Raw genomic sequence first — 16,242 nt, forward strand, 5'->3', positions numbered from 1 at the left:
GGCTTCAGCTGCGCTGGGTGGAAGAGAAAACATGCCCTGTCGGCCCCTCAGCAAGTGCTCTGCTCCCTGGACTGAGACGCAGATTAGCAGCAAGCAGGGAGGCTTCGGGGATGCTGGGGGCTGCTTTGAAAGGCACCCCTGAGCTAAGACTTGGCTGGTGGGAAGGAATCACCTCCCTCCCTCCAGCCATAAGAAGAACTGGACATCAGCTTCCAAAGAAGTCATCAGCAATGCAACTGTTCACACTGAGGATACTCCCTGCTCGAGGGGTCAGCCAGGCCTGCTGGGCAACCTAGGAGGCTTGGATGACCGTCTACCCCAGTGTTTTTGGGATGGAAAGTCCCACATTCTAAGAACCCTCAGTCCCTGGGCAACCTGGGGTGGTTAGTCACCACAGCTTGTGGCTTGGGCCCATGACAGCATGTAGAAATGACGTGGACTGCCGCCAGCCAGGCACAGTGGCTCACGACTGTAATCCCAGCTCTTTGGGAGGCCGAGGCATGTGGATCACCTGAGGTCAGGAGTTCGAAACCAGCCTGGTCAACATGGTGAAACCCCATCTCTGCTAAAATAGGTATATATATATATATATATATATATATTAGCCAGGCATGGTGGTGTGCACCTGTGGTCCCAGCTACTCAGGAGGCTGAGGCACAAGAATCACTTGAACCCGGGAGGTGGAGGTTGCAGTGAGGTTGCACCAGTGCACTCTCCAGCCTGGCAACAGAACAAGACTCTGTCTCAAACAAACAAAACAAAACAAACAAAAAGACGTAAGACGTGGACCGCTGGAGAATGGGGGTGCTGCCTGCAGTCAAAACGGAGTGGGGTGCCCAGCTCAGGGCCAGAATGATCCTATTCCCGGCACTTCTCAGTGAGGCTCTGTGGCTCACCTAGGAAACCAGCCTCCCTTGCAGGCAACGGCCTAGCTGGCCTGGTCTCCTGGAGGCTCTCTTCAAATATTTACATCCACACCCAAGATATGCTCTTGAGATTTGACTCGCATTATTGCTATGGGACAAGTTTTCATCTGCAGTTTAAATCTGTTTCCCAGCTTACATTCCTATGTCCTAGGGGTTTGGAATTCTAGATCGTATTTGAAGTGTTGGTGCCACACACACACCTTAACACCTGCACACTGGCAACAAAACCATCCGCTTTGCAGCACAGCTGGGATCGCCTGACCTTTCTCCTGTCCTCCCCGCTTGAGCTCAGTGGCTGGGCAGCAGGGGATGCATGGCCACTGGCCAGCCAGTTGCAGCTCTTAGCTGGGGTGTTCAGAGGACGCCTCTGTCCTCCCCTCCCCCATCCCCCTGTCGCCCTTGGAGGCAGAGAACTTTGCCCGCCAGTCCCATGGGGAATGTCAACAGGCAGGGGCAGCACTGCAGAGATTTCATCATGGTCTTCCAGGCTCTCAGGCTCCTCTGCCTTCTGCTTGGGCTTCAGGGCTGTCTGGCTGCAGGTGCGTCCGGGGAGGTTTTCCCCATAAACTTGGTGGAAGGGCAGTGGGCAAATCCAGGAGCCAGCCTGGGCTTCCCAAACCCCACCCTTGCTCTGGACACCCCCATCTGCCAGGAGGGCTTTCTGGCAGCTCCTGTTCAATTTCTTTCCTTCTAGAAACCAGCATCCAGGCACAGGAGGGGAGGCCCTTCTTGGTGGCCCAGGCTTTGGCGGGATTATTTTTCAAAGAACTTTAGGAGTGGGTGGTGCTTTCCTGGCCCCCATGGGCCCCTGCCTGTGAGGTCAGACAAGCACAGGGAGTCTAGGGCCTCTCAGAGTTCGGGAAGTGCTCACAGGGTGCTCCCAGACTGGGGAGCACAAGTAGGGGAGGTGTGTGGGGGATGGCGCCTGGGGCGTGGGGGATGGGGTGTGGGAAATGGCATGTGGGGCGTGGGGGATGGGGTGTGGGAAACGGCATGTGGGGCGTGGGGGATGGGGTGTGGGAAACGGCATGTGGGGCGTGGGGGATGGGGTGTGGGAAACGGCATGTGGGGCGTGGGGGGATGGGGTGTGGGAAACGGCATGTGGGGCGTGGGGGATGGGGTGTGGGAAACGGCATGTGGGGCGTGGGGGATGGGGTGTGGAGGATGGGGGGTGGGGACAGTGTGTGGGGTGTGGGGGATGGGCCATGGGGGTGGGGCCTGGGAAACGGCATGTGGGGTATGAGGGATGGGGCATGGGGTGTAGGGGTGAGGTGTGGGAAAGTGTGTGGGGTATGGGGGATGGGACGTGGGAAACGGCATGTGGGGTGCAGGGGATAGGGCATGGAGGTGTGGGGGATGGGGTGTATGGGGTGTGGGGGATGGGGCATGGAAAGGTGTGTAGGGTGTAGGGATGGGGTGAGGAGATGGCGTGGAGGATGGGGCATGGGGATCGCAGGTGTGGCATGGGGATGGCGAGTGGGGGGTGGGCGTGGGGATGGTGACTGTGGGGTGGGGATGGCAAGTGGGGGTGGGGCCTGGGAATGGTGAGTGGGGTGTGGGGATGGCAAGTAGGGGTGTGGCGTGGGGATGGCGAGTGGGGCGTGGGAATGACGTGTGGGGATGGCAAGTGAGGGGTGGGGATGGCGTGTGGGGATGGCGAGTAGGGGGTGGGGATGGCCTGTGGGGATGGTGAGTGGGGCGTGGGGATGGCGAGTAGGGGGTGGGCTGTGAGGGACAGTGCCTGGGATGTGGGGCTGCAGCCCTAGCTCACAGCATGGCCTTATGACCCCGGCCACCTTCCTGCCCCAGGCGGGGTCGCTGAGGCCTCAGGAGGAGAAAACACGGGACATGCCGTGGAAGCCGGGGCCTCACAGAGGTGAGCAGGGACTGCCACTGGTTTTGTCCTGGGGCCCAGTGGGGGCCAACATCACCTCCTTCGCCTCCCATGGCAAAGAGCCCGCCCTCGGGGTGGCTACTGCAGTGCCCCCCAAGGAGGGTGTTCCTTGCTCAAGAGGAAGTGACCGCTCCAGCTTGGCCTTCCCTGGGACTGGGGTGCAGGCGATTTTATCTTCTTGGTTCCATTCTGTTCCTTCCAGATAATCGTGTGTTCTTCATCAGGTTTTCCTCAGTTCTTGAGAGGTTTTCTGATGCAAATCTGCTTTCATCCCAGGGCGGTCACCGGCTCTGCTCACACCAGCCTCCAAGGGTGTGGGTGTCCTAGAAGTGTGGGTGTCCCGGGGGCGTGGGTGTCCCGGGAGCGTGGGTGTCCCGGGGGGCGTGGGTGTCCCGGGAGCGTGGGTGTCCCGGGGGGTGTGGGTGTCCGGGGGGCGTGGGTGTCCCGGGAGCGTGGGTGTCCCGGGGGGCGTGGGTGTCCGGGGTTCGTGGGTGTCCCGGGAGCGTGGGTGTCGGGGACTGCAGGGACATGGGCCTCCCCTCCCGCTCCTGCTGCCCAGGGCACCTCCTGTGAGGACTCGGCGTCCATGAATTCCCACCTCCTGGAGCCCGATTCTTTGGTGTCCCCACCTGCATCCTCAGCCTCCTTCCAAACCAGACCGGTTCTCTAGGGACGTCGACGTGTGAAACTGATTTTAAAGAAAACAGGCGGTGGCCTTTCTCTCGGCCCCACGTGGCCCAGTAGCGCTCAGTTTCCGTCCCTTCTTCCGCGCTCAGTAACCAATTTAGGCCGCTCCTGCAGAACTCGGGCTCCTGCCCACCGGCCAACAGCGTCCACCTGAGGCCCCGTCCTCCTTTTTGTTCGTCCCTCCCGAACGCGCCTCCTGCGCCTTCTCCAGAGCCCCTCCCGCGCGTCCTCTCAGCCCCGCTCGCCTCCTCCCGGGGCCTCCCTCTCCCGCCCGCCCCACAGCCCGTCTCCCCTCGCGGGCTAAGGCAGGTTCAGGCAGCGCGGCCGCCCCGGGGGGGTCACTCCTCACTCCACCATCGCGTGGTGCCCACAGCTCACAGCGCTCCCGGGAAACGGCCCCCTCAGCTGTAGGGCGTCCTGAAGAACGGCCTGCTCGGAGCTGAGCGCACGGGGTTGCCTCGCCCTGGGCGTCTTGGGGTTGCCGTTTTCCCATGGGCAAAGCGGGGGTCCTATTTGCCTACAAGTAACCGTCGGGGTTACGGAGAGGCCAGGAGCTGCAGCGGGGGCTCTGCTCTCAGGACCGGCCCCAGGAGGATCCGCGCGAGGTCTGGAGCTCCGAGGGGTCGCAGGGGACAGAGGGGCCCCAAGCGGAGGCAGGGAAGGCGGCAGAAGCCCAGGACCGCCAAGAGCTGGCGAGGAAGCCTGGGGCTCGCTGTCGGGGGAGCCGGGCAGGGGCCGCGCCTCGGACTAGGACGGAGGCCTGGGGAAGGCAGATCTGGCCGCCGGAGACGCGGTGCGGGTGGAGACGAGGGATTTGGATTTCCGCGGGCGGCTGTGCAGGGCCAAGGCGGCGTTGGCGCGCGGTTCACGTGGGCCCCAGGGGGGTGCCCAGCACCCGGGCCGCGCCGCCTTCTCCTCGTCGGCATCAATCCCCAGCCTCACATTTACGCGGCGGCGCCCGCAGCCCCCTTCGGCCCAGCTTCCGCGCGTGCCCCTGAGCGCGCCCTCGGGATCAGCTCCTGGAAGCAGAGAGGCCGGGCCGGGAAGGATGAGCGAGAGGGGTGACTGCCCTGGGAGCACGGCAGGGAGGACGTCCAGCCACGCCTGCGAGCAGCGCCGCTCCCCTCCTCCAGGAGAGGCGGGAACCTGCGATGCCCCCGCTGCGTGGGGCGGGGCCGTGGGACGGTCTCCGAGGCACTGGGCAGGGCAAGCGGTGAGCATTTCACGGAACTCGCATTTCTCAGTCTTCATAACCCAGGAGGAAGCCCACGGCGTCCTGCATAGGCGCCGGCGCGCCAACACGTTCCTGGAGGAGCTGCGGCCGGGCTCCCTGGAGAGGGAGTGCAAGGAGGAGCAGTGCTCCTTTGAGGAGGCCCGGGAGATCTTCAAGGACCTGGAGAGGACGGTGAGCCCAGCCTCGGGGCGCCCCGCACCGCTGAGACTGCAGGCGGCGGTGGACCAGGCCGTGTGGGCCGCCTGCGTCTCTTTGGCTGTGGCTGTGAGCGGCGAACACGCAGTGGCGCCCGCACAGCGCTTCCTGCGGGGGTCGCTTTCCGCCTGGGGTGACTCCGCTTTCCTGGGCGATGCCCCTCCCTCCCCGTTTCCAGGGACGCACCCCCAGGCACACGCTCCCCTATGGGGCCACATCAGAAAATACGATTTGAAAAGCACACTTAGGGTGTCACCCTTAACTTCCCAAGGGAGTCCCCCCAATACCCTAAGGATCCGGGGCAGCCTGCGCATCACAGACGCGCGCGGCTCACAGAAGGGACATGGTGAGAAGCTGGCCTGGGGGAGCCGCACGCGGCCCACAGCATGCCACCAGCGGCGCCTCCTCAGGGCACATGTCGGGGAGAAACAACATTTAGGGACCTGGGACTTTCTCCACCTCACAGTCACGGGTCACCTCACACTGAAAGATCACCTCAAACAGGATACCTCACACAGGGCACGCTTCACACCACAGGCCACCTCACACTCACAGGACACCTCACACTCAGGGTGCACTTCAAACCCACAGGTCATTACACCTCACACAGGACACCTCACACAAGACACCTCACACGGGGCACACTTCACACTCACGGGTCACCTCACACTCGACACCTCACACAGATCACCTCACTCAGAGGACACCTCACACAGGGCACACTTCACACTCAGGACACCTCACACTCAGGGTGCACATCAAACTCACAGGTCATTTCACCTCACACAGATCACCTCACTCTCACAGGACACTTCGGACAGGGCACACTTCACACTCACAGGTCACCTCACACTGGTCACCTCACACAGGTTATGTCAAACTCACAGGTCCCCTCACACAGGACACCTCACACAGTGCACACTTCTCACAGGTCCCCTCACGCAGGTCACCTCACACTCACAGGGTGCACTTCACACTCATGGGTCCCCTTGCACAGGACACCTCATACTCATCACCTCACACACGTTATATCAAACTCTCAGGTCCCCTCACACAGGACACCTCACACAGTCACCTCTCACAGGACATTTCACACAGGGCACACTTCACACTCACAGGTCACCTCACACAGGGCACACGACTCTCACAGGTCACACCTCACACTCACAGATCAGCTCACATAGATCACCTCACTCTCACACGATATCCATCACACTCAGGTCACGTCACACTCATAGGATACCTCACCCACAGGTCACCTCACACAAATCACCTCGCTCACACAGATCACCTCACACACAGGGCACACTTCACTCTCACAGGTCACACCTCACACAGATCACCTCTTACAGGACACTTCACACAGGGCACACTTCATTCTCACAGGTCCCCTCACACAGGACACCTCACACTCACAGGGTGCACTTCATACTCATGGGTCCCCTCACACACAGGACGCCTCACACTCACAGATCACCTCACTCACACAGATCACCTCACACTCACAGGGCACACTTCATTCTCACAGGTCACCTCACACACGGGACATCTCACAGGTCACCTCACTCACACAGATCACTTCACATAGGGCACACTTCACTCACAGGTCACCACACCTCACCTCCCACTCACAGATCACCTCACTCTCACAGGACACCTCACACTCACAGGTCACCTCACACTCACAGGACACCTCACTCTTACAGGACACCTCACACTCACAGGTCACCTCATGCTTACAGGACACCTCACACTCACAGGTCACCTCACTCTTACAGGACACCTCACATTCACAGGTCACCTCACACTCACAGGTCACCTCACTCTTACAGGACACCTCACACTCACAGGTCACCTCACGCTCACAGGACACCTCACGCTCACAGATCATCTCACTCTTACAGGACACCTCACACTCACAGGTCACCTCACACTCACAGGTCACCTCACTCTTACAGGACACCTCACACTCACAGGTCACCTCACTCTTACAGGACACCTCACACTCACAGGTCACCTCACTCTTACAGGACACCTCACACTCACAGATCGCCTCACTCTTACAGGACACCTCACACTCACAGGTCACCTCACACTCACAGGTCACCTCACTCTTACAGGACACCTCACACTCACAGATCGTCTCACTCTTACAGGACACCTCACACTCACAGGTCACCTCACTCTTACAGGACACCTCACTCTTACAGGACACCTCACACTCACAGGTCACCTCACGCTCACAGGACACCTCACGCTCACAGGTCACGTCACTCTTACAGGACACCTCACACAGGGCACACTTCACTCTCACAGGTCACCATACCTCACACAGATCACCTCATACTGACAAACCACTTGATTCTCACAGGATACCTCACACTCAGGGCACACTTCACACTCACAGGCCACCTCACACAAGGCACCCTTCACACTCACAGGTCACCACACCTCACACAGATCATCTCATTCTCACAGGACACCTCACTCTCACAGGTCACCTCACACTCAGATTATCTCACACTCACAGGTCGCCACACTTCACACTGATAGGATCTCTCACACAGGATGCCTCACAGTCACAGAGAAACACATCTCATATGCACAAGACACCTCACACTCACAGGACACGTCATGCTCAAGGAAGCCTCACACTCACAGGAGGTCCAGCTGTCTGAGGCAAAGGCTAACATGACCCTTTCCAGGCAAATTGAGGATGGTCATGCCTAGCATTTTTATACACCTAGTTTTCAAAGCATTTCTCATCTGTTGTATTCTCTCAGCACCCTGTGCGTTGAAGTTCAGGTGGCCAACAGTTTCTTCAGCAATCACTTTTTTCTGTGGAGTGCTTTTGCTGTTTGTGGAATATTTTGCATCTGCTACTGCACCCTCTCCCCGTATGTGTGGCCACCCTGTCAGAGGTGGAGCTGTGGCTCAGAGCCTGTGTACCTCGTCCCAGGTCCACAGCTCAGCGACAGAAGAGTCAGGGTTGAACCTCGGGTGTTCTGACTTGGGAGCAGGAAATGTGTGGTCACCCATAGTTCCAGATGTCCCGGGGAGGGGCCAAGATGAGAAGAAACCTACCTCAGCTCCAGAGCAAAGTCTGGCCTCCTGAGCCCACCCCGCCAGGCCCAGGTCCAAGTCCCCCACCCCCAGTTCATGGTTTGTCCAGTGCTTCCCGTTGGGTGCTCTGGTGAAGGTGCATCTCACGAGGCTTTCTCTCTTGTTCCCTCAGAAGCTGTTCTGGATTTCTTACAGCGGTGAGTGGATGATCGCCACCAATCCTGCCTGCAACCCTTCTCCTCAGCATACTGACACCAGCCCACTCCACAGATGGGGACCAGTGTGCCTCAAGTCCATGCCAGAATGGGGGCTCCTGCAAGGACCAGCTCCAGTCCTATATCTGCTTCTGCCTCCCTGCCTTCGAGGGCCGGAACTGTGAGACGTGTAAGGCCCCGCTTTGGGTCCCATATTTGCAGAGGGCCCTGGGGAGCTGGTGGAGGTGGCCTGGCTGACCAGGCTGCAGGGTGCACAACCTGGTGGGGCGTGTGGACCGGGCATTCTGGGCTCAGCCCCAGTTGGAAGTTGGTCTAGGTGACCTTGAAGTCCCTTCCAGTCTGAGGTCTTTGACAGGAACCCAAGGTTCTAATTCTCAGACTTAGTGGCCCCTTGGGCTCCCGGCCCTGGGCAATTCTCAGCCCTCAAGATGGCCCAGCTGAGAGTCCCTTTGTCCCTGTCCCACTTCCACATCCCACGACACAGGACCGCTTGGTAAACTTCCCCTTCTCTACTTTCCATTACAGAGGTTTGAGGGTTTTTTTTTTTTTTTTTTACCATTCGAATATTAAATTATCACAAAGTTTGAGGCCCCCAACCTCCCTTGGGTTCAGTAATTCACTAGAAGGACTCATAGAACCCACTGAAGTGGATACACTCACAGTTACCATTTATTACAGCAAAGGATGCAGGCTTAAGTCTGCAGAGGGATCAGGCACAAGCTTCCCATTGTCCTCTCCCTGTGGGGTCATGTGGACAGTTCTTAATTCTCCCAGAATGACGTGTGACGAGACGTGGGGAAGTACTGCCAACTTGGGAAGCTCTACGAGCCCCGGTGTCCAGGGGCTCAATCACATAGACCCAGCTGACCACCCACATGGCTGACCTCAGTCTCAGCCCCTCCAGAGGCTAAGCCGATAGTGCGGCCCAAGGCCCCGCCATACATCACATTGTCAGCTAGACCATCCAGCACGGCTCAAGGCCCAGGTAAACACCAACATTCCCTCAGGCGAGACCTTCCAAGGGCTTAGCAGTCACTTCCGAGGAGCCAAGGCAAAGGCTACCCTTTCTCTGGCACAGCAGTTCATCCTTGACCACCCAAGACCACATTCTTACACTGAATGAGCTCTCCTGTGCAGCAGCCACTTTCTTCTCTAAGCAGAAGAGAGCCCAGCACAGTGGAGGAGGCTGAAGAGAGAGGCTTCCTGCTGGTCATCTGGGTCCAGAACACCTGGGGATCTCTGCTCAGCCCTGGTGCCCAGCAGCCCTGGTGCCCAGCAGCCCTGGTGCCCAGCAGCCCTGGTGTACATCCTGCAGGGCAGGCCTTCCCGCCGGAGTCCTGGACTTGCTCAGGGCCACTCCCCTTGCCCACGTCAACCAAAGTCGGGCTGCTGGTTCTGCTTCTTCTGTCTGAGCCCATGACCAGAGCTGGGACTAACTGTCCCCAAGTGGGCTCACGGTGGTACAAGGCCAGCTTGGAAAACTGTCTCAGCTCTCTGGTCCTCTCAACAGTTGGGTCTCTGACTGGAAGTCCCTTGGACACTTTTACCGTCCCCATGGGGACTTTCACTTTCCCCCAGGCTCCCCTCAGGCTCCCATCAGCTGCTCGGAAGAGTGGTCACCCTGGAGGCCACTGCCCACCAGCCAGGCATCCCCCAAATGCAACTGCAGCCAGCGCTGCCGCCCACTGGCAAGGCTGTTCAGACATGTGCCTCCTCTGATCGACGCCTTGTCCTTTGGGTCAGTCCACAGAGCAGGTGGTGCCAAGCTCAGGATCTGTCACCCACAGCTCAGTGCCACCTTCCAGGCAGAACACTGCTGCTGACCCAGAGCATGGCCACCCCTGGGGCTGGCTCTCGCTGACCCCCAGAAACCCCTCTCAGGGTGTCCCCTTCCTGTCCCCAGACAAGGACGACCAGCTGATCTGCGTGAACGAGAACGGCGGCTGTGAGCAGTACTGCAGTGACCACACGGGTGCCAAGCGCTCCTGTCGGTGCCACGAGGGGTACTCTCTGCTGGCAGACGGGGTGTCCTGCACACCCACAGGTGACCAGGCTTCATGTCCCAGTCCCAGATGACACCAGTCCCCGTCCCACTACAGATTATCTTACTGGACAAAAGACGGGTGGGGGTGGCTTCACATCTACTGAGCACAGATTAGGTGCTGACCAATTGTGAGTCGGGATCTGGGCACCAAGGGTGGCACAGGCCAGAGCGACAGTGACTAGGATGGGCACTCTGGGGGCAGTCCCTGAAAGGCCTCAGGCCCCCTGCCCATTCTAGGCAGACCAGGGGAGCCAAGCAAGGCACTATCTCACATCCAACTCCCACTCGCAGGACCTCCGCCAGGGTTCATGAATCTCCTTAGGCACAGCCAATGTCTGTACTGACTGCTGCCCACTCTGCATTCCAAAACTCGTAAAGGCTCCTGGGAAAATGGGATGTTTCTCCAAACCAGCCTGGAACGAATGGGCTGCACTTCCAAAAGCAGGGACACCCCACGCCCACTGTGTCTCAAAGAGGGGGACGTGCCCACCCTGGCCACACGCCTGGGACTCAGCCCGCCACCTCCTCGGGTTTTCTTTCTGGCCCAAGACCTTGATTGGAGCAGATCAAAACTAAGCATGGGATCGAAACAACACAGTTGTTTGTGACATTGATTCATCTTTAGGTAGAATTTCATTCACCTTTTACTAAAGTCAAGCAACACATCTTCCCCCTGAAAAGTGAGCAGAGGGCGGTTTTAAGACGTAAGCCCCCCGTTTCCTCCAAAACCAGCCCTGACCGTTGTCTCCTCAGCCAGCCACTTCCGCAAGGGACTCTCATGGCCCGGCCCCACCAGTCAGGCCCAGCCGAGGCCCTGCCTTCCACCACCCCTGGGCCCTGGGAGCTCCTGCCCCTGGGGGCCTCCCATAGCCTCGGCCTCAAGGCCTCTCAGAGGATGGGGATTTCTGAATCTTGCCTAGTGGCACGTTCATCCCTCACAAATCTCTGCATCTTTCTGACTTTTGTTTTACACAGTTGAATATCCATGTGGAAAAATACCTATTCTGGAAAAAAGGAATGCCAGCAAACCCCAAGGCCGAATTGTGGGGGGCAGGGTGTGCCCCAAAGGGGAGTGTCCATGGCAGGTAAGGCTTCCCCTCGCTTCAGGATTCCAAGCCCTGAGGGTCTTGGAGCCTTTTGAATGTGAACAACAGTTCTGGAAGGGAAAATGGGCAGGTCAGCCCCAAGCCCACCAGGCTCCAAGTCAGCCCACCTAGCACCTCCAGCTCACTGCACCCCCCATGCTTTTAGTGGGGCAAGGAAGGAGAAAAGAAAATGACACTCACTGAGGGTCTACCCTGTGCAGAGAACCCTGCGAGATGCCCCACCCGAGTTGTCACGTCGTCCTCACTGTTACTCTTTGAGGTGGGACCTTTGCCTGATCTTTGCAAAATCAGGAGCGTTGGATCAAAGCTATGTGAAGATCCTATGAGGTGAACAGTGAAATCTCACAGCGACATTTGTATTCTTTGGCCGTGCCCAAGAGCACGTCTCGGCTAGAGAGGGGCACAGCCTCCCAGAGCCAGGTCTGAGCAGCTTTGCCTGGGAGGGATCTGCAAAGACCCCAGGATTTCAGAAACAAATCGTGCAATGCCAGAGGTCCCTTTGCATGCCCGGGAGGGCGAGTCATCAGAGAAACAATGACAGCAATGTGACTTCCACACCTCCTGTCCCCCCGCCCAGGTCCTGTTGTTGGTGAACGGAGCTCAATTGTGTGGGGGGACCCTGATAAACACCATCTGGGTGGTCTCCGCGGCCCACTGTTTCGACAAAATCAAGTGCTGGAGGAACCTGATCGCGGTGCTGGGTAGGTACCACTGTCCCCTGTCTGACCGCAGCTCTCAAGTGTCTCAGGGGCCGTGGCTCTGGGCTTCGTGCTGTCACTTCCACAGACAGACAGATGTCTCCAAAAGGGGAGCGACCATGCTGGGCACGACTGCTGTGGCCACCGTGCTCTCAGCCACTTTCCCATGCCCAAATAAAACGGTAAAAGACTGGGGGTTATGCCCATCCTGCCTCAGTTGACCAAGAGCCCAGAAAAGGTTGCGATGCCCAGGGCCTCATGGGACCATCAGGTGGCAGGGGTTCTGCTCACTGGGTTTATGGGTGAGATGAGCACTCCCAGGAGGGCCACTGGGCCGGGAAAAACTGTGGAGAATTGGGGCACGCCCTGTCCCTCCAGCTGCCAGGGTGCAGCACCCCTTCCCCACCTCAACACCCAGGCCCCAGATTCACCCCAGTTCACACGTCCCCACACAAGCCACAGGCTGCCACCTGGGGCAGGCCAGCCCCACCTTGGGATTGGATGCAGGCCCCCTCGCCCCAAAAGGAGACTGCAGCCCCTGCAGACCTAGAAATGGCCACAGCCCATCCCCATGCACCAGGGGCGAGGCGGCAGGTGGTGGAATGGGCCTGAGGGGGGCTCCTTCCTTCCAGGCGAGCACGACCTCAGCAAGCACGATGGGGACGAGCAGAGGCGGCGGGTGGCGCAGGTCATCATCCCCAGCACGTATGTCCCAGGCACCACCAACCACGACATCGCGCTGCTCCGCCTGCACCGGCCTGTGGTCCTCACTGACCATGTGGTGCCCCTCTGCCTGCCCGAACGGACGTTCTCCGAGAGGACGCTGGCCTTCGTGCGCTTCTCATTGGTCAGCGGCTGGGGTCAGCTGCTGGACCGTGGCGCCACAGCCCTGGAGCTCATGGCCCTCAACGTGCCCCGGCTGATGACCCAGGACTGCCTGCAGCAGTCACGGAAGGTGGGAGACTCCCCGAATATCACGGAGTACATGTTCTGTGCCGGCTACTCGGATGGCAGCAAGGACTCCTGCAAAGGGGACAGTGGAGGCCCACACGCCACCCGCTACCGGGGCACATGGTACCTGACAGGCATCGTCAGCTGGGGCCAGGGCTGCGCGGCCGTGGGTCACTTTGGGGTGTACACCAGGGTCTCCCAGTACATCGAGTGGCTGCAAAAGCTCATACGCTCAGAGCCACGCCCAGGTGTTCTCCTGCGAGCCCCATTTCCCTAGCAGCAGCCCTGCCCCGTGGAGAGAAAGCCAACGCTGCGTAGAACTGTCCTGGCACCAAATCCCATCAACTCTTCTGCAGTTCATGGGGTAGAGGAGGGCATGGGAGGGAGGGAGAGGTGGGGAGGGAGACAGAAACAGAAACAGAGAGAGAAACAGAGACAGAGAGAGACTAAGGGAGAGATTCTGAGGACATGGAGAGAGACTCCAAGATTCAGAGAAACTAATAGACACACAGAGATGGAATAGAAAAGATGAGAGGCAGAGGCAGACAGGCGCTGGACAGGGGCAGGGGAGTGCCACGGTTGTCCTGGAGGCAGACATCCCAGCTGAGCCTCCATATCTCCCTTCAGCCAAGCCCACCTGCATGTGATCTGCTGGCCTCAGGCTGCTGCTCTGCCTTCATTGCTGGAGACAGTAGAGGCATGTACACACGTGGATGCACACACACATGCCAATGCACCCACACAGAGATATGCACACACAGATGGTCACACAGAGATACGCAAACACACCGATGCACACACACACAGAGATATGCACACACGCAGATGCATACACACAGATATGCACACACACGGATGCACGCACACACACCAGTGCACACACACGGATGCACACACACCGATGCTGACTCCGTGTGTGCTGTCCTCTGAAGGCGGTTGTTTAGCTCTCACTTTTCTCGTTCTTATCCATTATCATCTTCATTTCAGACAGTTCAGAAGCCTCACCATGCATGTTGGCGAATGCCCCAAACTCTCCCCCAAAATGTATTTCTCCCTACGCTGGGTGCCGGGCTGCACAGACCGTTCCCCACCTGCTTCCCAACTTCACAATAAATGGCTGTGTCTCCTCCACACGCCTGTAGTGCCTGCCACCCACTGGGTTGCCCATGATTCATTTTCGGAGCCCCCGGTGCTCATCCTCTGAGATGCTCTTTTCTTTCACAATTTTCAGCATCACTGAAATGAACCCTCACATGGAAGCTATTTTTTAAAAACAAAAGCTCTCTGATAGATGTTTGAGGCTCTAGCTCCCAGGATCCTGTGGAATTGGATGTTCTATCCCTGCCACAGCCCTTGTCAATGATATTTCGCAGAGACCCTGGGAGCACCTGCTCGAGAATCAGGGACACGCACATCACTAAATGCAGGTTCCAAGGCCCTGGCTGCAGTGGGAGGACCTGACAAGCTGCACTCTTGCTGAGTCCCCAGGGTGGTGGGGGAAGAATGAGAAACACATGAACAGAGAAATGGGGAGGTGACAGACACTGCCCCCACTCAGACTCCAGCAAGCACGGCTCAGACAGCGGACTCGATGCCGTCCGTCCCTGCAGGGCCGTCTGGGCACCAGTGGCGCTCACAGCAGCAAGGCAGGCACCAGCAACCCACCGTGGGGGCAGTCAGGCAGCATCTACTTCAGAGCAGACAGGGTCCGTGAACTACAGCCGTGGGCTGCTTCCAAGCCAGCCTGCTCTTGTAAATAAAGTTTTATGGGAACACACCCATGTTAGTGTCCATGGAGTGGCCGTGGCAGAGACGTCCAGCCAGACAGATCAGCTGACCCGCCAAGCCCAGCATGGTTAGTGTCAGGACCTCTGGCGAAGACGCTTGCTGACCCTGGCCAGACCCCGGTTCCTAATGCCTCCCCATACGGGACAGGAGCCAGTGGCGGGCCCTGATCCAGGTCAGAGCTGGCTCTGCTTTCTCTTTTGTCCGAGTGACCGTGCCTCAGTTTCCTCATCTGTAAAACAGGAGCCCACCGTGATGCTTGTGGTGGGATGAGATCAGCGTGGGTGGAACAAGGCCCTGGAAGGGCCCATGCCATCATCATCGACGGCAAAGCCACTCTGCAGACAGATGCTTCAGTGAATTGGCAGAAAATTCTGCAACCAGAATGCCCGGGGCTCCTGAGGCCCTAAGCCCAGCCGGGCTCTGGAAGCCGCTCTGACTTCTTGGGAGTGGAAGTTGGCAGGACTCCTCCTGGGAAGAAGCAGAGGGTGGGGATGAGAGGACAGTTCAGGAGCCCACCCAGACCCACAGGAGGAAACCGGGGGAGTCATGCGGGGTCCTGGTGGAGCGCCAGCCTCCCTTCCTGCCAATGGGAAATGCAGGCGCCCTCATGGTGCTGCCAGAGGAGGGGGCCCGGGACTCCCCAGAGGCTTCGCTGAAGGGCCTGGGCGCCCCTGAAGGCTACACGGTTCATATGGGACGTGCCACCTGCCACGGCTCAGCTCCAGCTTTCTGTGAGTGGCGAGATAGAATACAGGGAGGCCACTGGCCATGGGCCTGGGACAGGGTGGGATGAGGCGGAAGGCTTGGGCCCCCAAAGCCAGCATCGCCACCCAGTGTTGATGACAAAGATTGCGTGTCTGCCACGAGCATCCTGCTGTTGGTGCACACGCCGCATTGGTCTCTCCACACAAACACGCCTAGAGGCGATGCCGGAGTGTGGAGACCAGGAGAGGCAGGAGTCAGACATCTGGTGCCACCAGGAAGGCCCCTCTCAGAGGACCGGGCTGTGCGTGGCGCCCGCCATAGGAGGCCAGCCTGGCATTGGCATCTTGGTGCCCACCATGGGAGGCCAGCCCGGCGTTGGCATCCGTCATCATCAGTTTGTGCAGTCGGGTGGGGCTCAGTGAGTGCCTCCTGTGTGCCAGGCGCAGTGACGCACAATGTGTGCAAACCAGGCTCATGTGCAGGTGGCTGTGAGATGGGGCGACCCATCAAGGCAGACGCACCGTGAGGCAGTGGCCAGTGCTGTAGGTTTTAGGGGCATTGCTCCCTGGCCACTATGGCATAGCAGGCAGTGATCGCCACACTGGCCAAGTTTTAGGCCATTTATTCCGGAGACCCCAGAGGCAAAAATCCTGGCTGCACCTCCCAGTGACTCCCACAGCCATTGAGCAGAGACACTCAGGGACCTTGTGATGGGAGGTTTCTGTGCTGGAGAATG

General features: G+C 58.8%; 1 protein-coding gene across 1 annotated transcript; it reads left to right on the top strand.

The window, feature by feature from the left end:
* Window positions 1-1,401: 1,401 nt before the first annotated feature.
* F7 (coagulation factor VII) lies at window positions 1,402-13,417 on the top strand. The gene is given in 10 exon segments (XM_030813719.1): window positions 1,402-1,465; window positions 2,736-2,764; window positions 2,766-2,802; window positions 4,752-4,912; window positions 8,172-8,196; window positions 8,270-8,383; window positions 10,118-10,258; window positions 11,234-11,343; window positions 11,942-12,065; window positions 12,695-13,417. Coding segments are annotated over 10 exon segments (1,401 nt in total). The 3' UTR covers window positions 13,291-13,417.
* Window positions 13,418-16,242: the final 2,825 nt, after the last annotated feature.

The sequence above is a fragment of the Nomascus leucogenys genome, chromosome 5 (genome assembly GCF_006542625.1).
Source record: "Nomascus leucogenys isolate Asia chromosome 5, Asia_NLE_v1, whole genome shotgun sequence".
In the NCBI taxonomy this organism is placed as follows: domain Eukaryota; kingdom Metazoa; phylum Chordata; class Mammalia; order Primates; family Hylobatidae; genus Nomascus; species Nomascus leucogenys.